This window comes from Accipiter gentilis, chromosome 31 (assembly GCF_929443795.1).
Source record: "Accipiter gentilis chromosome 31, bAccGen1.1, whole genome shotgun sequence".
Taxonomy (NCBI): domain Eukaryota; kingdom Metazoa; phylum Chordata; class Aves; order Accipitriformes; family Accipitridae; genus Astur; species Astur gentilis.
In genome coordinates, this window is record NC_064910.1 from 11994535 (window position 1) to 12019354 (window position 24820).

General features: G+C 40.9%; 1 protein-coding gene across 2 annotated transcripts; it reads right to left on the reverse strand.

The window, feature by feature from the left end:
* Positions 1-4981: 4981 nt before the first annotated feature.
* Positions 4982-23819, reverse strand: LOC126052961 (interleukin-5 receptor subunit alpha-like). Of its 2 annotated transcripts, XM_049834354.1 has the most exons (10): positions 23626-23819; positions 23130-23284; positions 22853-23000; positions 22172-22280; positions 21899-22086; positions 17882-18018; positions 13587-13731; positions 9644-9731; positions 7983-8073; positions 4982-5597 (listed from the first exon to the last, which is right to left on the reverse strand). In XM_049834354.1, the coding sequence occupies exons 1-10, from the start codon at positions 23726-23728 to the stop codon at positions 5475-5477; spliced, it is 1287 nt and encodes a 428-aa protein (XP_049690311.1). In that variant the 5' UTR covers positions 23729-23819; the 3' UTR covers positions 4982-5474. The 2 variants fall into 2 exon arrangements, with proteins under 2 accessions (XP_049690311.1, XP_049690310.1); XM_049834353.1 differs by lacking the exon at positions 4982-5597 and having other exon boundaries at positions 7800-8073.
* Positions 23820-24820: the final 1001 nt, after the last annotated feature.

Here is a 24820-nt window from a genome sequence, read left to right on the forward strand (position 1 = left end):
TTTCTCATTTTCTCCATCGGTCAAAAAAAAACAAACCAAACCCAAAAGACATCCAGAAGCCAAAACAAGCTTTAAAATACAATTGTTTTTCATCTATATGAATGCAAAGTGGCAGCTTGCTGGTTCCAAAATAATTCTGTGAGGTAATGAAAACATAATAATATTGTTGTATGGTCTGGAATTCTAATTCTTTTCATTCTTTTCCTCCACTTCCATCTCTTCTTTCCTTCCTTGTTAATGTCTTGCTTTGCCTATGTATTATATATGTATTTTTTTATGCTTACGTGTTTTAGATTTACTGCAGCTAGATAAGTGTGACTGTGGTTTTTAGAAGCTTTTACAAAATTAGAGGATTATAATAGGAAAGATGAGTAAAACTATGGTAGTTTGACTCAAAGGTGTTGACTGCTTCGCTGGGTCTATGTCACAACAAATGTTTTCCTGAACTAAATACCAAAATCATATTCTCTGTTTGTCCAATGTTTAAGCGTTTGATCACCTGCCAGTTTTCAGGAGAACTAGAAGCATGGTGACAGGCTTCATATGAAATTAGCATTCAAAGCCGTGACCTGGATTTTTTTCTGAGATTACCGAAAGTATGCTGATGTGTATATTCTGATGAGATGCAGTAATACAACTCTTAGCGCAACCCAGTGCTGCAGCAGCCACCAAAGCATTTTCATCTTCTCAATGTCATCTTTATCTTTAGAGTTACTGTGTAGGAGCCATCTGGTTCCTTTAGATATAAGTAGATCAATTTGTAGTCGTCAGCTAGCATTGGCTATTCAAATGCCAGCATATAACGTGTACAGTTGTAATGGAGAAATACAGGCAGCATGCTAAGAACTGTGTACTTGGCCCTGAGGAATATTTGTGCCTTTTTCCACACAGACATTTCCATGACCATGTTCCTTCCACGTGCATACACCCCACACACACAGTCACACGCTCTTTATCTGTTTGATACATTTCACTTCGGTGAAACTTATAACGTTGTACAATTACATGTAAGTTAGATACTTGCATCCTCCAGCCTCTCCACTCGATAGTGAGAAGAATAAAACTGTGAACTTGGACTTCAACCCAAACACTGCAGCCCAAGTTTCTCTGCCCTTGTGCTTGATCAAGGCTGTTTCTGATCAAAACTGCTGTTGCTGGCTTAATAATGTTGGTCTGAAACATGACGAGATATGAACTGTGACTTCTTTAACTGTGCTGGAAAAACTCCCAATTCCAAAGCTACACCTGCCAAGCTGTTCTTTGGCCAGAATATCTGCTTTCACCTGGGTAGGGAGAGCCAGAAAAACTAGGTCAAAAAAAGCATGTTTTGCCAATGTAAGCATCTAATCTGAGTCTGATCATCTAAGGTCTAACGAGAAAGAGATGGGCATCTCCAGACAGGAGAGTCATCTTGTCTTGGGCACCTGTTCTAGGTTGAAACGACGTATTCGCTGGATGTCTTCTCTCAAAATCCCAGGGCTCTGGCCAGCTCTGTTTCATGAGACACCCAACCCTAAGGAAAGTAAAATGAGGGGAGAGGGATCCTGTCCCTAACAAAGGCCATGTTTTCAAGACAGAGAGGGAAGTGGACTTCTTTAATCATATCAGTGCAGTTAAATCTGCAGACCTGCCCTGATAAACCGGTTTGAAAACTTGAGGACTAGTTCTCATTAAAAGTCGGTTGTGTGTACAGTAGGTGGCAGCAATGGACAACCCGACCAGCCTTCGTGCAGAGTCCCAAGTCTGGGGGTTGCTTTGCCAATTCCCTTCGTCCTCTTCCAATCATCCTCTTTTCAAAGCAAAGAGAAAGGGCTGTCGTGCCTTCAGAAGCTACAGTAAGTTACACCTGGTATCTGCATAGTCGCTGATGTTCAGGAAGAAACGCTGAATAATACTCCTAGTCCTAAGTCCCTGTGCGTTATATGTACTTGGCAGAAGTTGGAGTTGGAAGCATAAAAAAAGCTAGTCATGATATCTCACAGGGTTTTACAATCCAGACAAAGGGATTTTGACTCCAGAGTCCTCTGCACATGCAAAAGTGGAGAGGAAGAGCAATCTCTCTATGTGCAATGCACTGCCCAGTGTCTCATCAGGTTGTGCCACTTCAATACCAGAAGGTAAAATCTTCTACACAGGGATTTCATTCACAGGTAAGATGAAGGCAAGCACTTCATTCACAGGAGCAAGCCAGATGAGCTGAGTAAGATTTTCATAGAATCCTAGAATAGTTTGGGTTGGAAGGGACCTTTAAAGGTCATCTAGTCCAATCCCCCTGCAGTGAGCAGGGACATCTTCAACTCGATCAGGTTGCTCAGAGCCCCGTTCAACCTGATCTTGAATGTTTCCAGGGATGGGGCATCTACCACCCCTCTGGGAAACCTGTTCCAGTGCTTCACCACTCTCACTGTAAAGAATTTCTTCCTTAAATCCAATACAAATCTACCCTCTTTTTGTTTAAAACGATTACCCCTTGTCCTATCGCATCAGGACCTACTAAAAACTTTGTCCCCAATGTTCTTATAAGCCCCTTTAAGTATTGAAAGGCTGCAATAAGGTCTCCCCAGAGCCTTCTCTTCTTCAGGCTGAACAACCCCAATTCTCTCAGTCTTTCTTCATAAGAAACGTGTTCCAGCGCTCTGAACATTTTTGTGCCCTCCTCTGGACCCTCTCCAACAGGTCCATGTCTCTCCTGTGCTGAGGACCCCAGAGCTGGACGCAGCACTGCAGGTGGGGTCTCACCACAGTAGAGGGGGAGAATCACCTCCCTCAACCTGCTGACCACGCTACTTTTGATGCCGCCCAGGTACGGTTGTCTTTCTGGGCTGCGAGCACACATGGCCAGCTCATGTCCAGCTTTTCATCCAGCAGTACCCCCAAGTTGTTCTCCGCAGGGCTGCTCCCAATCCCTTCATTCCCCAGCCCATATTGATGCTGGGGGTTGTCCCAACCCAAATGCAGGACCTTGCACTTGGCCTTGTTGAACCTCATGAGGTTCATATTGGCCCACTTCTCGAGCTTGTCCAGGTCCCTCTGGATGAAATCCCATCCCTCAGGTACTTGCAGAGCATTTTGTATGTACTTAAGTGTTTATTGTTACACTGAGGATAGTACAGTTTTGTTTTCAGACAAGTACATGTCTTTGTGTATATATTGCACATTAATCCACTGTTGGAGAACAGGTCTAGGATAGGTTTACAATAATCTTATTTTAAGGAAAAATTATATGATTTTATAAACAAATTGGTCAAGTGTTTCTTGGAAGGGTCCAGATACTGATTTTTTTTATTATCAAATTTGCACTTTAGGATTAGTTTTCCATACAACTGACATCATAAAATTTTGTTTTATGTTGTGTGTCTCTGGAGGTTGCCTTGTGCCTATGGGCAAACTGTGTGTATTGACTGAAACTGAGGCCTCTTGTAAGCAAAGCAATTTTAATCTAAAAGAATTATTCTATTTTCAGGCAAAATAATTGGATTGCTTTAATCTATAGGTTCTCTGTCTTATTTTAAATCCTGGCACTGGTTTTGGGCTTCAAGCGCTGCAAGCCAAAACTATATAAAATATATTTTAAGGAACGATATAATGTTTGCTGTGACCTGATTTCACTATATGAAGTCTGGATTCCAGATGTATTTGGCCAATGTGTGGTACTTCTCTACCCCACTTAGCTCACATATGTTCTGATTGTTTCATTATATCAGTTCTATATCCTCACCAAGAAAGGAATTTGTAAGTTCACGACACTTGTTTTCTAAATGCCTCCTGTAATGATTTTTAACTGAAGTAGTAATTCTTCCCCAACTTCCTGAGAAAACGTCTGGACCATGGCTGATGGGATAGACTGCCTTGTCTAACCACAGAGACTGTGTTTGACCATCCAAGAAAAAAAAGAATATGTTGATTCCAGGGTTTCCCAGCTGCGTTCAAGACAGAGAAGGCGACATTATAAGAGCTGTCATTACCGAAACCTGATTGAGTACCTGATATCTATAATTCGACTTCTCCCTGATGATTTGTATAGGCATCAGGCTGACAGGTATGGAGGGAAGAGCACTGATGTTCAAAGGTAAGGCCACCCTTACCTTCTGTAAAAAATACAATGCAACAGAAAAGGTAACACTACCTAATAAAGTTGATTTTTTTTCCTGAGGTCATGAACGTGATCTTATGGCAAAGTCAGTGATAGTCCTTTTGTTGTTCAGGCATTTCCAGCTTGGGCTCTTGCAATGTTACCAGCCATTCTTGGTATTAAAGTAGAAAGAGTGCGGTCTTCTCCACTGTGGTGAGGGAGACATTTCACCAAAAAAAGCATATTCAGGTGAATCAAAACTCTGCACAGATGTGTATCTTATAAACTGAATGTTTCAAAAGCACATACAAAAATTTTATATTGTCCTCTACAATAATACAAAAGATGTTATTCCAAGTGTAATCAAATATTTCCTTCAACCAATATTATTTTGAACATGGAGAAATTTTACCAGTAACGAAAACAAGAATTTTTTAGATAGCTTCCAAACCCTCCAGAAAATTAGGTCTATCATTTATTTGTATTTCCTGCCTGCAAAAAAAAATCTACAGAAACCTCTTCCTTGCAAAATCAAGGCCCTATATTCCTTTTCTTGTAGTCAAATAAATACTGTCTTAACTAACAGTTAAAAGATTCTGTCCTGGTTGTGTACCTCAAAGTGAAATGGCATGGCTCGCCACCTTATGGAAACAGCAAGAAAGATTTCTTTAAAAGGACAGGGAAAAATAAATAGCAATAGTTGGTCAGTTCTGAATTTTAACTTCTCTGAGTTATACTTATTTAAACAATCACAACACAGCCAAAACCTTTGTTTCCTTTACCTTGTCTAAAGTTTTCTCCTTTTACTAACTGCAAAGGAATAAGTCCATTACATCAAAAGACCTTATGTCTTCACACATGACTCTTCTTTCTGGTTGATGTCTGCTTATACAATGCAGAAATTTTTTTTTTTTTTTTTTTTTTTGAGCTTTAGAGAACCCTTGTGAGCTTCTGCTGCTGTTTCCAGAAACATTCATTGCTTCCACCATTTCTCATGACCACTTCAATCAGATGTTGAATAGGTAGTACGAGATTTGTATGAACAGCCAGTGTTCAACAGCATTGATCTATTACACAGTACTTGGAAGCTATTGCAGCATTATGAAACACTAACTCTAATCCCATTTTAATCCAAGTGGACCTCAATATTAGATCATCTTGTCTAAGGTGCTGTAATTTTACTGGGCTGAAGATCAGTAGTAGTTAGAGACAAACCGCAAGACACTGCTTTGCCCTTGTGATCCAAAGCTCATTTTAAGAGTTGTATAATGTCAGAGCTCAAAATACTTCAAATTATTGGGCTCAGACAAACTCCAGTACCAGCCATTCTTAGATCTGTCAGAATATTGTCCACCTAACAAACGGGTAAGTCTCGCATGCAGATAAAAAAAGCATATCATCCCTACAGGTCTTCTAATCCAGATTCCTTCAAACATTTCTGTTGTTGAATGCTCTCATCTCCGTTCTCTTCTGGTATTCCCATAGTAACCTCTGAGGGCATCTCCATTTGCATTGACATTTGTTCCTGTTGGATAAAAGTTACATTATGAACAACATCTGCATTCAATGGTATTACAAATTCTGAATATTGTACAAGCATGCTACTTATTTGGTGTATCTGGGATTAGTACAAATTACTAACCCTGTCTTGTAACAGGAATACAGAAACCGTATGAGTTACTCTCTCAATCTAAAAGCTGTTCACAGACAGATTTGTTTAGTTGTTCCCAAGCCATAATTTTGTTGCTTGTCACCCTTCAGGATGATATGACTATGTACCTAAGGTTTATGTCAAAGTCACAGTCTAGCTTTCAGGGGTTATATTTATTTGTTGGATAAAACAGATTACCTCAGCACCATTCTCCACAGTCTTCTTAACTCTTAAAGTATGTCCAAAGCCAATGTCTTTGCTATTTCAGGTGCCAGCAGTATTTGAGATACTGATATGTTCCATATGTTTTATTCAATTTATCTTTCCCAGAAGTGCCATCAACAGTCATCTCAACCACTTGTTGTAATCATCTAGACAGTAATTACACAGCTATGCTGAGGTCTTCCTGTCAAAGGTATATTCAGTGTTTGTAACAGTTTGGGGACAAAATCTCTTCTTTCTCTGTTAGTGATATTAAATATAATTTTTGTGGTGATCATTGATTGCTGTGGGGTTTTTTATTTATATATTGAATACAAAGACCCCTAAATAGCAGTGTATGCAGTTCTAGGGTGGAGGCAGATACAGAACGTAGGTTTGATGGTGATGATTTTATCTTTCCATTCTGCCAGTCCATATATGATGGTCACAAGCAGTATTGTTAGTTAATTTGCACACTCTCACTGGTGAAAAGGGCACCAAAGGATTTTTGCACAGAAAAGGTGGTAAATATGGCACCTTTGGGGTAAAATTTGGTCAAATCATTTTGGCCAGAAGTGGCATAGAAATGACTTTGAATCTTGAGAATAAGAGACTTGGCTTCAGTCCAGTTCTGGAGCTCTTGGGCTTTTCTTTTCTGAGAAGATGGCTGTAAAGAAGAGGAGCACAGACTGCTCTTGAAAGCCAGCCCAAGGGCTGTTGAATGAACTCCAGGTGCAAGTTCAAAACACTTCAGTCTTGTCATTTGTAATATGATTGTATAACATATGCACACCAGTTTTTCCATAAATTTGTCTTGAGAAGGTAAAAATAAAACAAAACAACCCATGCCTCTTGCCTTACAATGCAAATAGTGATTCATTAATTGAGATGGTCCATGGATTCTTTCAGAGTTTGCAATCATGTAGGTACATTTATCCAAAAACCAAAACACAATACTGGAAGGCACACATTTTTCCCCTGGGAGAGAAGATGGCATAACCACTCACATTGGTAATTGTTAGTTACATTGCTGAATGCACTACTAGAAGACATTTCGATATTGCAATGTAAGCACAGTAATAAAGGATGGTAGGAAAAAATTAATAGAAATCCTGCAGAGGCTCTGAACAAATGTTTTGAGTACACAGGACAAGAAAATCCTTATTACAGTTTTCTATCTCAATGATGTTTCCCCCCCAAAAAGCATAGTTTGGGCACACCTGCACCTTCTCATCATGTGTTGCAGGAGAACCAGGTAAGAGGCAATCTTACCATCCCTCCTGGAGCACAGTTCACTGTGTAGCTTCACCAGAGTTATAGAGATCTAGACCACTGCCTGACTAACACATTTTTTTCCTCTAACTCACACAATGACAGACAGCAATAAGAAGCATTGAATATGCCAGCCAAGGAGCTCCATTAATGATAGCCACACAAATATTGCAAATATTTTTTGTTTTGTTTTGCCCAGTCGACTGAAGACTTATAATTTGTCACGAGATAAGCTAGCATCTGAACTTACGGCACATCAGCTCTTCCAAAGTAAACACCTCTGTACGCAATTTTTTCCCCCAGCAGGTGCACTGTTGGCGTAGCTTATGTTGTGTGCATTGTGGAGCCTCCTCTTATTTGCTATAAGAATGTGCACATTTACTACAACATAGCCAATGACTTGCAGATCTCCACAAAAACTTTCCCTTTGATAACTTGCCCTCACGCTTATACGTGTAATATCCCATAACTGACTATTCTGCAGGGAGTCAGGGTGATCACTTCTTAAAATGTTGCCTCATTGAGTGTGGATATACTGAAACACTTTGAGACACGCTAGAGATTATACTCCCCTGAGGATTTTCTCCATCCTGTCTACTGAGATCATTGTCCTGTGACCTCCACAAGCATTCTGTTCTCTTCATGCTTCACTACAAACATTGCGCATACCTTTTTTCCAGTTTTTCTTAAAAATGACCTGCTGCTCCAGATGTAATGTACCATTCTGATCGCAAGTAATATCATACATGTCAATGTAGTGAGAGAAAAAAGACAGACACACACTACCTCGTGTTGAGTCTCATCTGCATCTAACCAAGTTTTGATATTATCTGAAGGATGTGGAACAGGCATAGTTATAACTTCCAGGCATCTATACCTGCAGGAGAGTGATACGGACACATGACTATTAAATGTCTGCAGGAACAGATCAGTCAATAATGGCGTGTAATAGATACGTCAATTAGACAGGAATCTACAATTTCTAAAGTCATTCTACCCTTTTTTGTTTCACTGCAGAGATTTTTCTCAACATTTTTCCCAGCTCTTCTTCAGCCTGACTGGTTTTTAGCCTGCTAGAGATATAAAAGCACTGTGTGGATATGCACAAACACATGACTTCCAGGCAAACCGAGAGCTTGTGGCATGCTACTATGTCTATAGCTAAAAAATTACTCCTCTATGTGCTTTTCATAATTAAAAATATTACCGATAAAGTGTGACAATCAAAGAAAGAAACACTGGGTGACAGGGAGCAGGCATAGCATCGGAAACATCTTTTAACTCATGCTGAGGCCTAGCAGAATTCGGGTTGGAGAGTGAGTGTTGTCTGCACAGAACCATGAAAACATTTTGTTTCATCACAAAGGATTATCTGTTGGGTTTGAGTACTATGTAAATTTTCCACCGACAAGATCTATCAGCTGAATCACTCTCTTGAGGCCAGAGTCACTTCTCATTTTTTGACCAGAATATTGTTTCATGTTTAGGTGCAGATGGCTTTCAATTACAAGTTTTGTTTGCCCCAGGGGAAACTTTTTATTCTGTTTTTTTTATATTAGCTTTCATATGTATAGTTCCTTAAGTCTTTGTTTACTGGAAGATAGAGCACATGATAATTTCTTTTATCCTAATCAGGAATAATATTTAGTCATTAATTAAATAATCAATTTACTTTTGACAGAGCTTCCATTTACATACTGCACCTTCCAAATATTAAGGCATCTTGACTTACCATCCTATCCTGAACAAGCTTATTTTTTCAGTTCAAGAAAGCCTTCTCTGCCATGTCAATAGGAAAGCTCCATAGCCAGGCAGAAAAGTAGTGGCATGGAGGCAGCTGGCTGCACTAATTTTTGGTGGGTGTAGGACCTCTACTATTACTATTACTTTGCTGTACTAAGAGTACAGCAAAACAAATGCTTTCCGTCAGCCTGACTTTCCTTTTTTATTTATTTCTTGTAAACTCTCCAGATTAGAGTAAAAGACTGCTTTCGGTAATACCCATGGATTGGGAAATTAAATTGGGCAACATGGCAAATGCATTTCATCTGTGGCATGATTAACATTGGTGGTCCTGGATGCAGAACCTGCAAAAGCATGGGGTAAAGTCACACTGAGAATAGAGGGGCAGCAGTCAGAGTAAGACGAATAATTGCCATTAATGAAAAAATCTCATTTATAGTGGCAGAAAGACATCTGAGAGTAGGATGTGGGACTGGAGCTCCAGCGACTGTGATGGGAGCTGTGAGATGACAGCGATAGGGCTCAATATCTTACACTATATCTTAACAGAACAATAGTCAAAAATGCACAATTAACTGCTTCTTGTAAACATAATTTATCTGAGAAGATCTGTGTTTGATTTTAATCCATTGTATGTTTGTTTACCCTCACCCCGACATCTATTCCAACAGAAATTTATACTACCATCCAGGAATGTACAGTACCTTCTACATGCACATAGCAGCAAACCTCCAAGGAAAATCAGGAGACAAAATGACGTGAGGCTTAGAAGCATGACATCCACTGTCTTTTCTTAAAGAGAGGAGGGAAGGTAATATTAATAATGTGGGAAAGCGTAGTTCATAACTGGATGAATTATATATTGACTCATAAATATTGCACTATTCCTGAACTGCCACAGATTTAAAGAAACATTTCCTGGAGCCTTTTTAGGGGAAACAGGGGCTTCTGATTTCAGCACTGTTCCTTCCTCCTCCTTTTAGCCCTCAGCCTTGCTGCCGCCTGCATCCAGCACTTTCCCTTGCTTCCTCTGCTCCAGTAGACCCCATGCCCTCCTTTTCCTGGATTTCTGCCCTCATATGCTGGGCATAGCCTGTCGTGCCACTGGATCCTCCCAGCCAGCCTTGATTCCTCTGGGTAGCAAACCCTCTGTCCATCTGCTCTCGACACTCCTGCTGCTGCCCCAGCTGCTTCTGGATTCCTGCTGCTGCCACCTCCCCTCTCCACCCGCCGAGAGCGCCCTGCCGCTGCCTCCTCACCCCTTCACAGCTGTAACTGGTTTAAAGCAAAATGAAAAGAAAAGCTTTTTGTCAAACAAAAGATTCTCTTCCACCCAAGAAGAAACATTTGGTTTTCATTATATTTACCTTTTTTAACCATGCTAGGCATAGTCCTAAAGAAATACCAGCAATACGTATTCATACTGTTCAACAAAAACTACTGCTCTGTACCTTGCATTCCTTCTCCAAAATACCCGAAATACAAAAATACCAATGTCTTTGGTTGATTCAAAAAGGTATTTGTAGCAATTTTTTTTTGTTTGTTTAGTACCTAGCTTTAGAACCATAACAAGTTTGGATAGCTTTGAACTAAGTACTTTAAAGAAAAACAGGCAGGAACAGCTCTTAAAATGTTAATAGTTCGAGGCCAGTTAAACAGTGGGTTTAGGATCAATCTAGATCAAATTCAAAGAACAAAAGAATTGAACAAAAGTTCCAAGTTTGAACCCATCTGTAGTTTAAACCAAGGATACTATGAATTTCCACAAATTGGATATGAAACCAAGAAAAAGTTCACAAACTTCTGGGCAGAACTGTGTATGAGAATAACCCTTAGGTTCTGCTAAAATACAAAACTATTATGTATTCACTTTAAGATGAAAAGGGAGTTTTTCTCTTCTTGTCTTTTGAGGCGAGGGCTCGGAAAACATATTCTGAACAATCTCTGGACTGTGTAGTAGAAATTCTTTTGTTGGAGGTAATTGTTCTGCACCATTCTGCTAACCCTGTATCACGTAAACACCAGGGAGAAGAGGAAGCAGTGGTCTTCGCATCAGACGAAGCGTAAAGAGGTTTGCTTCTCTTGCTTTCTTACTTCATGCATTTTGGAAAGGAGGAAGAAAAAGGAGCACATATATTTTTTTAGGTAGACACTATTTTATGGTGGGGTTTTTTCAGTTGCAAATGCTTAAACTTAGTCACAGGTACCAGTACTTTGAAACCAAAACAAGTGGCTTGGTTTGCAGAAAATGCAGAACACCTCTGAATTACTATTAACTTCAAAGTGATCTGTGAATGCTCAGCAGCTCTAAAAATTAGACCAATTATTTCAAGTTTCTATATATGAATAAAGCTGATTAAACATTTCTTTTTTTAGCAGAAAGTTTCTACACTAAACAGCTCAGTTCAGTTTAAATTTTGGTTTTTTTCAAGGGCATATGCTAATTCCAATGGAGAATGAATGTGTTTCCCATGAGAAAATTAACAAATTCTTTTCATGTCAAAGGAACATTTCAGAACAAATATTTTAGTTATGTTTTGAATTATGTTATTTCATTTTGATGTTTCAGCTTTTTTAAATGGTGGCTGAAATGCCTCTTAAAAATGCATTCTTAAAGGAATGTCATGTAGAAGCAAACAAAAAGCAGGTCATTGCGTTCAATTTTTTCAATTCGCTGTGTCTAGGAAATTATGTGACTTCCATGGAGTTACCATGAACCATACTACTAATACCAGGGTTTTTCTAATCTAGGCAGTATTAAAATGTACTTCATAATATTCGCTTATACATGTTCCCAATTGGAAGCAGACAAAATAATTTCAACGGAATACAAAATAAAATGGACAGAAAACTTTCTCTAGGCATCAAAGGAGACATTTAAAGATGTCTGCCTGAGCGTGCAACCCCTCAATGTAATATACTCATAGATTTATTTTATAAAAGCCACCGATCCTCTCCAAGTACAGGAAGGAAGAAGGGAAATTGCTGCGTCACATGAACTTCTGCATATGTGCAGCAGTATGCTCCAGGGGTAAATCAACATGCTGTACTGAACACGTGCAGATATTACAGCTTATACGCAACGTCGGTCTCGTCCGCCACAAACTTTTCGGAAGGGGAGGAGACACTCTGTGCTTGTTCTGCCTCAACAACAGCTGTAGCAGAAGCTGGGAGAGCAGCGGTGTTGAAAACGGTTGAAGGAGAGTTGCAGCTGCTGAGAGCAAAGTTTGGTAGGCTGGGACCAGGACGGGTGACTCTTCAGCTCCATTTCCTCCTTCTGGTGAGAAGTAAATCTACATTCCCCCACCAGGAAAAGCTCTTCTGATTTCCCGTTCCTCCGCTGTCTACCCATCAGACGTGTCCAGCCTGATGCTAGGCAGATCCCTCTGCAGGCCATCCTACCCTCCTAGGCTCGCTCTGTCTTCAGTGAGAAGAAAGCAGCATCTCCAAAGGGCAACTCAAGTCTCTGATGGCCTGAAACAGGTTCTCTCCTTCACCACAGTGAGCGTGTGGAGCAGCTAGGTTTTTCTCTCCAAGCATTTCACAAGCAAAATGCTTTTGAAATGAAATGAAAGAATCTGGGCCAACAAAGGTGGCAGCTGAGAGGTGGGAGTAGGATGTGGTGAGGCATCTGATAGAGTAGGCGGGCAACATCCTATAAACCCTATTTGTAGGGTAAATTACAGAATTTACATTCAATCCACTGCAAAATATAATAATGTCTGGCATTGCAATTCCTGTGTCTTCAGATAAATATGTACTTGAAGATCAATAGAACAAAAAGACACATTCCAAAATACACAGTCTGTTGCATTAAATATTTATCTTGTTCTGGTTTACTACCAATAGTATTGTACTTTTTTTGCATGTCAACATAGAGAGACAATTCTATGCACCAGTTTCTCTCCATAAATGTAGCATAACTCCATTATACTGCTTCCCCTTTATGTAACCTGACGTCAGGAAGCTGCTGCATGCGGAGGCATTTTTCTTGTCACAGAAAGCACAAGTTTCCCTTGTTAGGACACAAAAGTTAAAATCTAGTCATAGGAGGTGAAGGAAAATTATTGCAAGGTTCTTGTTTAATTTGTGCTGAAGTGAGCTGTAGGGGCCAGAGCACATCTATTTAAATGAGAGCTAAACCATTTCCTACCTCTGTCTGATAAGAAATTATTCCCCTGATGTAGTAAAAAAAAAAAAGTTAGACTTAGTCTTTAAGGACTATGTGATTTGCTGAACATTCTCACTTTTGTGGGTTTCTTGGCTTACTAACTCCGGTCAAAAACATTTGTTGAGATGCTTGGGCTGTCCATTGCAGGGCAGTCAGGGGGGTGTGGTGGGCTTTTCGGCTGCTGACCACTATTGTTTTCTAAAGGAAGTCAAGAGTCAGATGTGATTTACCCCAGGAGAACAGCCCTGTGCTAGACTGCCTTAGGACCAAGGAAGTACAATTCACTGGACCCAAGACTGCCTTTCCCTACAGCACCTAGACCTGTGTGAGCCTCGTGCATGCCAAGGACCTCTAGGTCCTGTTGTGGTACAATAATACAGCAAGGACAACAACAAACGTGATAATGAAGTAAATACGTTGAATGGTAATAACATACGTACTGATATGTCATGAATAGTAAATACATGGTAACTTACCATCGTGAATAAACACTGGTTCACTCCATTCACTCCAAATCTTGTTTCTTATGCATGTCTCTTTCTTTACCCTCACTTGTGCTGCACATTTGTTTGCTGGCTTATGCAAAGAATACTCATACTTCTCTGCGGTGACATCTACAATCTATGAAGATAGGTTTAGGGGGTTATTTTCGGTGATTTCACATTGCAGTTCAAACAGATATAAATCTAGGGATGTCAAATACTATTATTTATATCTTTAACCTAGTAGGAACAGATTTTCAGAACAAATGTTTATGCCCAGACACTATCTGACTCTACACTATCTGACTCTTACCTGGCATATGTTGATACTCAGGACTGAAAACAAGGGAGCCCCTGGAACCGATAAGATGGAAGGAGGTATCAGCTATAGTAAGAGTTTGAAAACACTTTCATTTTTTATCATACCAAGTGTAGGGCAAATACAGTAACTATGGAACTGTGGTGTGAGTAGTGTGCTATACTTGCTTGTCTGGTAGAATAAAACCTTGCATTTTTCAGCTGACTGGTGGTGAGGGGATGCCCACCATTTTTGTGACTATCTTGAAGTATCTTTAACTGTGCCTATAAAAGAAAGCACATCGCTGCAAAAGATCAAGCCTGCACAAGGAATGTCAGAGTTTAAAACCGAGAGATCTCTAAATCATTCATCACTTTTGAAAACTGAAGCCAACTTCGGTAAATAAACAATGCTAAGAACTTAAGAAGGAACAAAAAAGAAAGCAGGAGAGGAAACTAACAATAATGCTAGGAAGTTGCAAAGAAGTAGAAAGTATGCGCCTCAGACACAGAGGGGCCCAGAATCTTTGCATCTTTGGTGTTAGGAAAGCACGATGACATAGTACTGTAAAGCCAACTTTAAGAAAAGGTGATCTCCTGCTCTCCTCATACTGACTGGTGCAGTGTGCTTTTGACCCTGTGTACCAAGCCATTTCTTTCTCTTTCTTCACATTCTTTAATACCTTTCCAGATCTGGTGCCAAAAATAGGTCCAAAAGTTCACATGCTAAAAGTAAGTAAAAATGGGCGAAAGTCCTTGGGCTTCCACAAGCAAACTGCAAATTACTACGAGGGTTAAGTGCTAACCAAGTGCTGTGTGTGAAAATTTCTTCCTAAGGAGCCAATAACAAGCTTACGTCATCATAGGAAATTTCCAAAATGCAGGAGTGAAAGATTTCTTACAAAAGTATGTAGGCCACCTTCCAGCAGTCATGATGCGTGGCAACTTTCAGTCATATCTACCCAGAGCATTCGTGGAGGATGTCTAAGCCATTGTCAGCAGCTCTATACAGAGCCAGCCCCAAGCAGCCTCAGAAACCTGTTCCCTTGCTAGACCTTCCTTGGAATTAGGACACTTTTCCTAACTTTTAGCCTATGTTTTCCTTGCTTTGAATTTAGCCAGTCACTTTTTATCCTACTCACCAGTTGGCATGGGGAAGTATGATCCCTATGCTCTTTTACTTACCAAAAGATTGTTAACACAAGTTACGCTCCTGGACTCTAAATCACGTCCCTCAGTCTTCCACTCCTAGAGCACATTTTCAAAGCTATTGCTCATTTTGATAACTCTCACTGATGTTCTCTGAACTTTTTTCAGCGTATTTATATTTTGTGGTGGTGCCCAAAGAACATTGTGAAACTTTAGGTGAAACTCAGTAGCTAGAAGGGCAAATTAGTCACAACCTACATCTTACATGTGACATGCCTGTCATATATACTTGAATAGCATTTGACCTTTGTGTAATAACATGGAATGATTGACTCAGTCTGTGGTTCAGTGTAATCCACAGACCTTTTTTCTTCTGCATTGCTGCCTACATGTTAATTCCTTATTTTGTGTTGGCACATTTGACCTCTACTTCCTAATCATAGGATTTTCCTTATCACTGAATTTTGGCTTGTTGATTTCAGACTTACCCAACATTTCAAATTCTAACCTTGTTTCCCACAGTACTTGCCAACCCTTTTTGTCTTCCAGTCACCTGCAGACTTAACTCCCTATTTTTAAGCTTTATCAATCTGTATCACAGTATTATTTGTATGCGTAAGTATTCAGCAAGTCAACTCTTCAGGTATTCAGAATAAATAAATATAGGCTTGTACATTTTAAGCATTATACTCTTACCTGTTCTTCAACAAATATCTGCAGGCCTGCTTATGGATGCCCTAATACCTCAACTCATTAAGTCTCTGTGACAGCAATTAAGAACGTGCTTTGATCAGGAAACAGAATCTCAAGTTTGCTCCATTCTTCTCCCTCCTGTGTCTCTTGTGATATTGCTGCAGTTTTCTTCCTTAACTTTGTCGCCAACCCCTCCAAACCCTCAACCCCCCTTTTTGTGCTTCTTGGCTAGGTAACTACCATTTTAATCATTACTAGCCTTAACACCGATTCTCCTCAAATCTACCTGAAAGCCCCCCTCACTTAGCTGGTGCCCTCATCCATCTATTTTTATTGTTGCCGCAGCTGCCTCTCTCCTGTCTTCCCAAACCATCCCATCTGTGGAAAAAACCCAACATGCTTTTCCACTGCTGTAGGTGCTTATTCACTTCCATGCCCCAGTGATTTTTCTTTGCTTTCCTCATCCATCTATGTTTATATCCTGCAGATGTGCACAAAGCAGAGGAGCAGCTGTATAAGACAAGGAAAATAAAAGAGGTTTATTCCACTTAAGTAAGGATGCTGGACTGATTTATGTAGTTGACATTCCCTTCCAGAGAGTGGAGGGTGTTGGGAAGCGGGAAACAGGGGCTGCAGTGGCCGTAGGAACACTGCGGATCACAGGATCCCCCTGCCCACCTTGGGCACAGCCCAGCCCTGCAGTGGGAGGGCACCCCTTAGTCTCGGCCCTCCCCGCTTCCACCTCCCTTGCTCCGAGTCTTGGAAGAGGAAAGAAATCTGTGTGCACGGGCAGGAAGGAATCAGAAGGGCTCCAGCACCATGCTGAACAGGGCACCAAGGATCCAACACGAACCTCCCCTGCTCCCTCCGCTCGCTGCCTTTAGTGATCAGGAGCTTTGCGAATGCACAGGGACAAGTCCCCGCATGTCTCTGGCAGGGTTTTTGAAGTATTAGGCTTAGGAATGGTTTAGGGAATGATAATTATTTGCAGAAGTGGCCAAGAAGGAGGCTCCCTGTCTGTCTGCTGGAAAAATCCAAAGAGGACTGGGAAGCTTTGGCATGTCCATGTACAGACCTGAGCTCTCTGCGCTGCGGGAACGTGGGAAGAGCCAGCCCTGTTCTGGAAGCTGCCTAGCAATATTAGCACTGCATTTCAATTAATAAACTCTGCTGTAGTTCATGAAGATAATATTTTGTGATCAATAGTGTCTACCTCATTGCACTTCTCCTTTCTACTGTGTCTAACAAGAGTGGATACATATCAGTTCAGTCATACGTTCTTTCAGGTTTTGATTGTCTTTTAAATGTTTGCAGCCAGCTTAGATAAACCTTTTATTGTTAGACTGCTGTGCGCTGACTGAGGTGTGGGTTAGCTGAGATTTAGGTCCTTAAGCAAAAACACACCTTCAAAGACAGCTTGAATGAAAACACCAAATATTCAGAAAATTCACATTCCAATACACATCAGAATTTCATACTTATTGTATTCTGAGTTAAGTGCTTGGCTTTATACTCTTTGGGAGTTCAAATAAGAACCTGCACGAAAACTTTTCAGTTCTTATTTCCAGGTAATTTAAAAATGCCACCAGCTAATGCCAGGTGGCATTTAGTCACCACACAACATGATGTAAATCATAACACTGTTCTATTTCTTACTAGAAAGACTAAGAGAAGCTGCTGATACACCATGAAATATTTTTAAATATATATAGTGTATGCAAACAACAGGCATAATTCTTTCAGTGATGTATGTAGAAATAATAATAAAATGGGGGGCGGGTGGGCGGGGGGGGGGGGGTGTCTAAAAAAATACTATCAGAGTACCTGCTAAACTTTTCTTTTAGTCAATACTCCTTTTTCTATAACAAAAAGGTCAGTAATCTATGTGATACTAATGTACAGTTCAAATTCCAGATGAAAAGAAAAAACAACAAATCCACTTCAATGCAAGTGTAACTCTGAAAGACTTCATAAAATGTGTTGATTTTCCATTTTTGACCAGAAAGACAAGACAAGTTGGATCATTCATGAAAGACCTTGTGATTTCTTTAAAGTTTGTTTGAGTTTTAATTCTGTTAAATTCAAGGGATACCTAGTTTTTATGGAAGTTATATTTTACGCATTAAGTGTATTACCAAAAAACTGATTACCTTACAATCTGTTCTTTTCACTTGATACAAAAAGCACTTGCTTTTTCCAGAACCAATAGTAGGCGGGGATTTCCAGTGAATTTTAATACTTCTGTTTTCAAGGGAAACTGAGACGATGATGGGTGGGTTCAGTTTCTCTGAAAAAGAGCACAGAGAGATCTTCTGTACCTCAGGCTCTTTCTCATATTTATGCTGATACAAAACAAACACAGTGCATTAGTCCTTAAAATACACAGCTGACTATTTTGGAGTTTTTCTCACCCAAAGAAGGCATTCAGTAAGTGACACATTTTCTTTAAAAGTGCTGCTCACTAAATGGCATCCATTTCTGTCTCAAAATAAAGAGAGGGAGTCTTTTTTTTTTTTTTTTTTTTTCCCCCCCACATTTCTTTCCAGGGAAGGTAGTGAGGGTGGGCAGGAGGAGCGGGCCCTTTGAGTGCACTCTCCAGAGTCTGTGGGTGTCGAGGAGAACTCCGAGCTGCTACAGGCTTCCTGCCATGTAGGATACCTGTGCCTTGTGGGATACTCCGAGTCTGCCCATAAGCCTGGTAGTATAACTATGAAAAACCTGGAATTCCATCTCTTGCTGAGGGGTTACTGAAGGGTACCAGCTCCTGTTAGGTCTTATTCAATATATGGTTTGCTACAGATGCTTAAGAAATCTCTCTCTCCTGTAAATGAGCAGGCAAGCACTTGCTACGGAGGAAGCAAGATGTGCTTAGATGTTAAAAAACAAACAAAATCCCCCTCCCGCTGCTGTGCTCCAGTCACTAAGTGCAAGGAGTGCGATGGCAATGGGGTTATTTTAGGGAGGGAGGAAGTACAGGGTTGGAAGCAAGGACATTTGGGTTCCCAGAATTTTAGCCTTTGCTTTAGATAAGCAAGTCTGCGGTTGCTTTCTAGCATGGTGAGCCTTAGGGCACTGGTCCTAGGTGTGCGCTGGAGTACTCGAGCAGCCTGAGCCCTCTCCAGCTGCTGTTGCATTGCTGTGAAGGGAGGAACCACAGCTGGAGTTTTCTGAAAAAGCCCTCCTGGCAGAGACAGAAGTGCAGGGCATGTCTCTTGGACAGGGTCAGTGAGGTCTGGGGCTTGTTTTGGCTGCGACAGAGTTAATTTTCTTCATAGCAGCTAGTATGGGGCTGTGTTTTAGATTTCTGTTGAAAACTGTTGATAATTCAGGGAAGTTTTAGCTATTGCTGAGCAGTGCTCACCCAGAGCCAAGGGCTTTTCTGCTTCTCCCCCCACCCCAGCAGCGAGCAGGCTGGGGGGGCACAAGGAGTTGGGAGGGGACACAGCCGGGACAGCTGACCCCAACTGACCCAAGGGATAGCCCAGACCATAGGACGTCATGATCAGCCATTAAAGCTGGGGGAAGAAGGAAGGGGGGGATGTTCAGAGTGATGCCATTTGTCTTCCCCAGTCACCGTTCGGCGTGCTGGAGCCCTGCTGTCCTGGAGATGGCTGAACACCTGCCTGCCCATGGGAAGTGGGGAATGGATTCCTTGGCTTGCTTTGCTCGCGTGCACAGCTTTTGCTTTCCCTATTAAACTGTCTTTATCTCAACCCCCGAGTTTTCTCAATTTTACCCTTCTGACTCTCTCCCCATCCCACTGGGCAGGCGTGAGTGAGCGGCTGAGTGGGGCTGAGCTGCCACCTGGGGTTAAACCACGACACATGGCTGCAACGTGGTGCTGGAGGGAAAAGACGTGGGGGGAGAGAGAGAGGGCGAGTGGCAGCATTACTGGTCCACGACGCCGTTGTGCTTGCTCTAGCAGCTGTGGCTGCACCACCCTGTCTCTCCACAGGCGTGTATGTCACACTGGGGTTTCCTTTTTGGCTTTTCTTTTTCCTTCCCCTCCTTGAGAAGTCTCCTCTCTTTGAGCAAAGATCCCACAGAGTCAGCAAAAGGTTTATGCTAGGGCTACCTCGGGCTTGTAAAATTGTTCACTTCTTCCTGTCCCTGAAGCTGTTGGTGGTGACCAACACCTGCCTTTGAGGCTGGAGGCACACCATGAGCCATGAAAGGTGAGGAGATAAGCAGCAGCTTTTTTTTTATTTAGTCTCTGAAATACTATCCCTAGAGCATCTCTCCCTTTTGTGAGTATATCAAGAGTAGGAAACTAATTTTTTGTCACCCTTTTGTTACCTGTCATCTGGAAATTTCTTCAGCCCCCCCCACACCCGACAGCCAGAACTGAGTTATTTTGGGGCTGCCTGCAGCACAGAGCATCATAAGTCCTGTTTTGTCAGACCATATATCAAGTTACTAGAGGAAAGCTTGGATTGCGGGCGCTGGTAGCTAGCTGGTGGCCAGTGAACCTCCAGGACTGTGCAAGGGCTAGGGCTAAGCCCAGCTAGAGGCTTTCGTGTTTAAGAAGGGGAGCCCAGATACAAATGACCTTTTTTGATGTGCGTGACCTGGAGGGTACCTTCTCAGGAGGGAGAAGGTAACCCTGGCTTGCAGTGGTGGAGCCTTGCAAGAGTAAGTCCACTACTCGCAATGTGAAAAACATCCCCTGCAAGCACGCTCAGGTTTTGCCATACTCTACCAAAGCTTGGCAACGGGTTTTAGAGGCGAGGCAAACTGACAGGGTTTGTGCCTGGGGCTGAGTCGGGAGGGGAAGCGTTTGGCTGAACCAGCTGTGACTGGCGTGCGCCCCTGATGACGGCCGATGAGGGGTAAAGATGGCTAAGGTGGGAAGACGAGGGAATATCTCCCTCTCTGAGCAGGGGGAAGGAGATCGAGTGGATGGAGAGAGAAGGAGGGAAGGGACAGCCTGCTCCCTCCGACTTATCCCCCCGCTCACTCCTGCCCACCCCAGCCCTGTGCTGCCTGGGGAGGCTCTGGGTGGGAAGGTTGCCCAAGGAGGAGCAGAGGGGTGGGAGAAGGCGTGAAACTGCCAACGTGGGTCTGGGCAAGCCCTCAGGAGGCTTTCAGGCAAATTAGAGTAGTTCAGGCAACACCTCTGAACATTAGCTGAAAGCTTTGGTTGGTGCGTGAAGCATTTGATCCTAAGGCTGGATGTACTGTGGCAGCTCTTTGCTCCGGAGTCTGGAAGTGAGCATCTTCCCAGTCAGCTCTGAAAACACCTAATACAGTCTTCCTGCAGATTAGTCATCATCCCCTCCGCCTTTTTTTCTTTTTTTTGTCTTTTCAGGAAAATCCTATTTTCTTGAAAATGTTTTATTTTGCTAAAACAGAACATCTTGCTTATAGCTGGCTCTGATTGCAGTGTAAATCTTTAGGTAAAGCCAATAATTCTGATCTATTAGAACAGAATAAATGAGATCTATCTCAGAATAAATTTTGATAGTTTTGAATGAGTTTTTTGCTATCCCTTGAGTTATGACAGATTCCCGTGTTACAGCTCTGGAATATCATCAACATGTTCATAATTTAGAAGGTATCTGAATCTGCAGTCTGTGCTAAAACTCAGGTGGATTTCTCATCCATGAGATTAATTCAAACTTCCCAGAGAAGTAAGGAAAAATAATTTTATCTGATCATTCAAAACTGTCAATAATTAAAAATAACTGTCAAAATATTTTTAACTGAAAAATGACCTAATAAATAATTAGAAATGTTACTAATGTTTGAGAACATTCATATTCTTAAATTCAGTTATGAATCAGACTTGTGTCTATTTATGTTCCTTTTTTTATGACATTTTCTTCAGCACTGTAAAAAAAAGAAAAGGATAGGTAGGAGAAAAACTGGACAAAAGAAGGGTATAATGCTTTTCAAATTGCATTTTCTCACACTAGCCTATCAATTTTTTAAAATTACAATTATCGATAAACAGTGGTATTACATCAGAGAAAAAAAATAAAACCCTTTGAGCCATAATCTATTTTGATTAATCTTTGTGTAAAAATACCAGAGAGAAGAATGCATAAAAAGTTAGAATTAATATTCTGACTTTGTCACACTTCCCTCTTTCCTTCCTTTGCTTTCCAGACCAATGAAATAACCAATAAACTAACTTTTCATAATAGGTAATAATAGACAATACTTACCTATTGTCTCAGGTGTAAAAGCTTTGTAATAAGACAGTCTTCTAGAATTATTTCTCAGATCTCTTACAGTTATGTTTAACTTGATTTTTTTTGATTGTTGGAAAGATATTTTTTTCATATGGCAACCAATATTTTTCTTCCTTGCATTTTTTATATATTGCTGGCATTCAAAATCTTTTCCTACATGTCTGTGAGAAGGAAATAAGAGTCTTGCAAATCAAGGACTTAGGTACAAAAACACAGTTTCACATTTATTTTGCACAAGACCTTTACCTGTATGACAAAAAGATCTGGATGTCTTCAGGGGCCTCTGCTTTAATGTGCCAGGTGCAATTGAAAAAAGAACTGTTATATATGATGCATGAAAGATTCTGAATATATACTGCAACAAAGAAAGGGGGGGAAAAGAGAGAGTGATGTTTATTTTACACGGATTTTCTAATAACAACATGATGGTTGCCTTTACAAACCCATTATATAGCCTTATTTCTAGAAGCATAAGTGGTAAGTGAGAACAAATGGGTCTTTTGGCTTTTTCGACAATGACAACTGAGAAGCACACCTGCTACTACAATCAAAAGCTTACTAACCCACTTAAAGAAAAAAATATCCAGACTAGTAGCTGAAAAGCTCTGCTCTTTCAGGATTTCCTGAAACCAGGTGATACGGAAGCCAATCTTCAAGACACATGAGTCGCAAGGGAAAATGGAGAGAGTGGTTGGGTTGTTTTGACATCTTGCTCAGTGGCGCTGGAGTTTTCTGAATGTGAACATGTCTAATAAAGAAAATAATTCTGCTATATTGCAAGGTGTTATGTGTCATCTTCTTACCGAACCCATACCAAAAAAGTGGTATAAGATAATAATGAGCTTTCAGAAATAATATGTCTCCAAGTAAGACAGGACATTACCATGAACGCTTGGATGTCTTAACAACATGTAGGAAACAGCTGACCTGGAGGTGCCTTGTAAGTAAATTCTGTCCAGCCACTCTCCTTAATTACATCTTCTGTTTCTTTTGCAAAAAGTTGTGTTTTAACTTTAGCATTAAAACCAGAATGTAACTCAAGACGTATTATCTTTTTCTTCTCCCGCAGTCTTTCCTAAGAGGAGGAAGAAGGAATTGCATGAAGGTAGACGGTACTAAGTATTGGAAGGGAAATTGTGCAAATTCATCTACTGAATGAAGTAATACACTATTTCACTTTATGTGTAACCATTGAACAACTTACTTTCCATTCGTGACTGGTATTGAAGAATTTATAACTCAAAATATACTTCACAGTGTACTTCTCAGTTTCTTCTTTTGTCAGGTTATCATTCCAGTACAGAATGACTCTTGACTCATGCTTGATAATCCACAGAGCATTATGTAGCCCAAGTGTATCTGCAATTACAATGAAATTACCTAGAGGAAGAGAGGGCCCACCACTGTGTACACAAAGGATTTGGCTCTCAGCAAGGCTTGCACACCCAGGAGCTCTGTTCTTACATGGACAGGGTGGTTTCTGAGCTCTGTTGAATATGACTGACTTCAGTAGTGACATTCATGTTTACCTATTTGCAAGTCTCAGAATGTTAGACGATTCACTTATACCTGTCTTGGACACCTCTTCTAGCACAGGTCTCTCTGTTTCTCTCTATGGGCCGTAGAAAGTGCATTGACAACAAGTTTAGATTAGATATCTGGGATGGCTATCGTAGGATGAACTGTTGCTTAATACTTACCCACTACATCTTCTTGTCCACTTGCCAAGCTAGTGGAAATCGGTGTCTTACGCTGGATAAAACTTAATATCAGCATGACAAGAACGACTGTAACACGTGCCATCGCAAACGCTTGGGGCCACAGGTCTGCAGAAATTGAGACTCTTTAGTTCCAAGTTTGATTGAAAAAGGAGTTAGAACATGATGGTTTCATTTTGCATCTGTGAAATAATATGAAACAGACACTTAACTGCTTAAGTGATGTCCAAGGTATAAGAAGTAAATGTGAAATGACATATGTTTAACAGGTCTTGTTGATCGGTGCCTTCTCTTCCAAGAATGTATTTAAGCCCACTCTTTAATTGGGTGCTAGGGCCAAAGAGGACGTGTGCCATACTGAGCTGGTTCTGAATGGCAGTACCGCTTAGATTGCAAGGCAAGACCACAGATACGACACTACTGATACTGAAAGCAGGCAGTTTGGGTAGGAGCCGCCTGACATAACTTTGGCTAGATACAAAACTAGCAGCTGTATCTGTATCAGTTACCTAGCCTCTAGTGACAGTAGAGCAGCTGTCACTTCTAGGTTGTGATTCCTGTTATCTGGTTTAGGTATCTGCTTTAGGAAGATATGAACCGTAACTATCTGAGAAGACGTGAATCCTGCCATTTGCAAAAGCTAGAAATATTAGCGAGAGCATATCAGGTGTTTGCTAAATTTGGGATACAGTAAGCAAACAGATTCCACACTGATCAAAGTTGGTTTTAGAAAGACATAATTTCTGTTTCTCTGATGGCTGAGTACTCATTCAAAGGTTGCGTTAATGTAAAACCAGTTCTGAGACCCGAGTTCTCCACAGAATTAATATGCCTCTATGTTCAGGGTCTTTCAATCACAAACTAACCGATTTATCTTGGCTCTGATTGTTTTCAATACTAAATCCTCAGACACACTCTATGTATGTTATCCAGGGATCAGCAAAAGGACACCTGGAGCCATATCAAAATGTTCACAATACATTGACTAACGAGTGGCACTGGTCATGTAGAGGAAAATATGTGAATATTCAGCACATCCAAAAATCTGCAGTGAGGTTACCTGGAAAAAAAAAGGCACATACGCTTATACAAATATATATAGACTCATTCATAAAGCTATTTTGGCACAATGCAGTGAACAAGAGGTCATTTAATGAATGCTGTCATTGTTTATGAA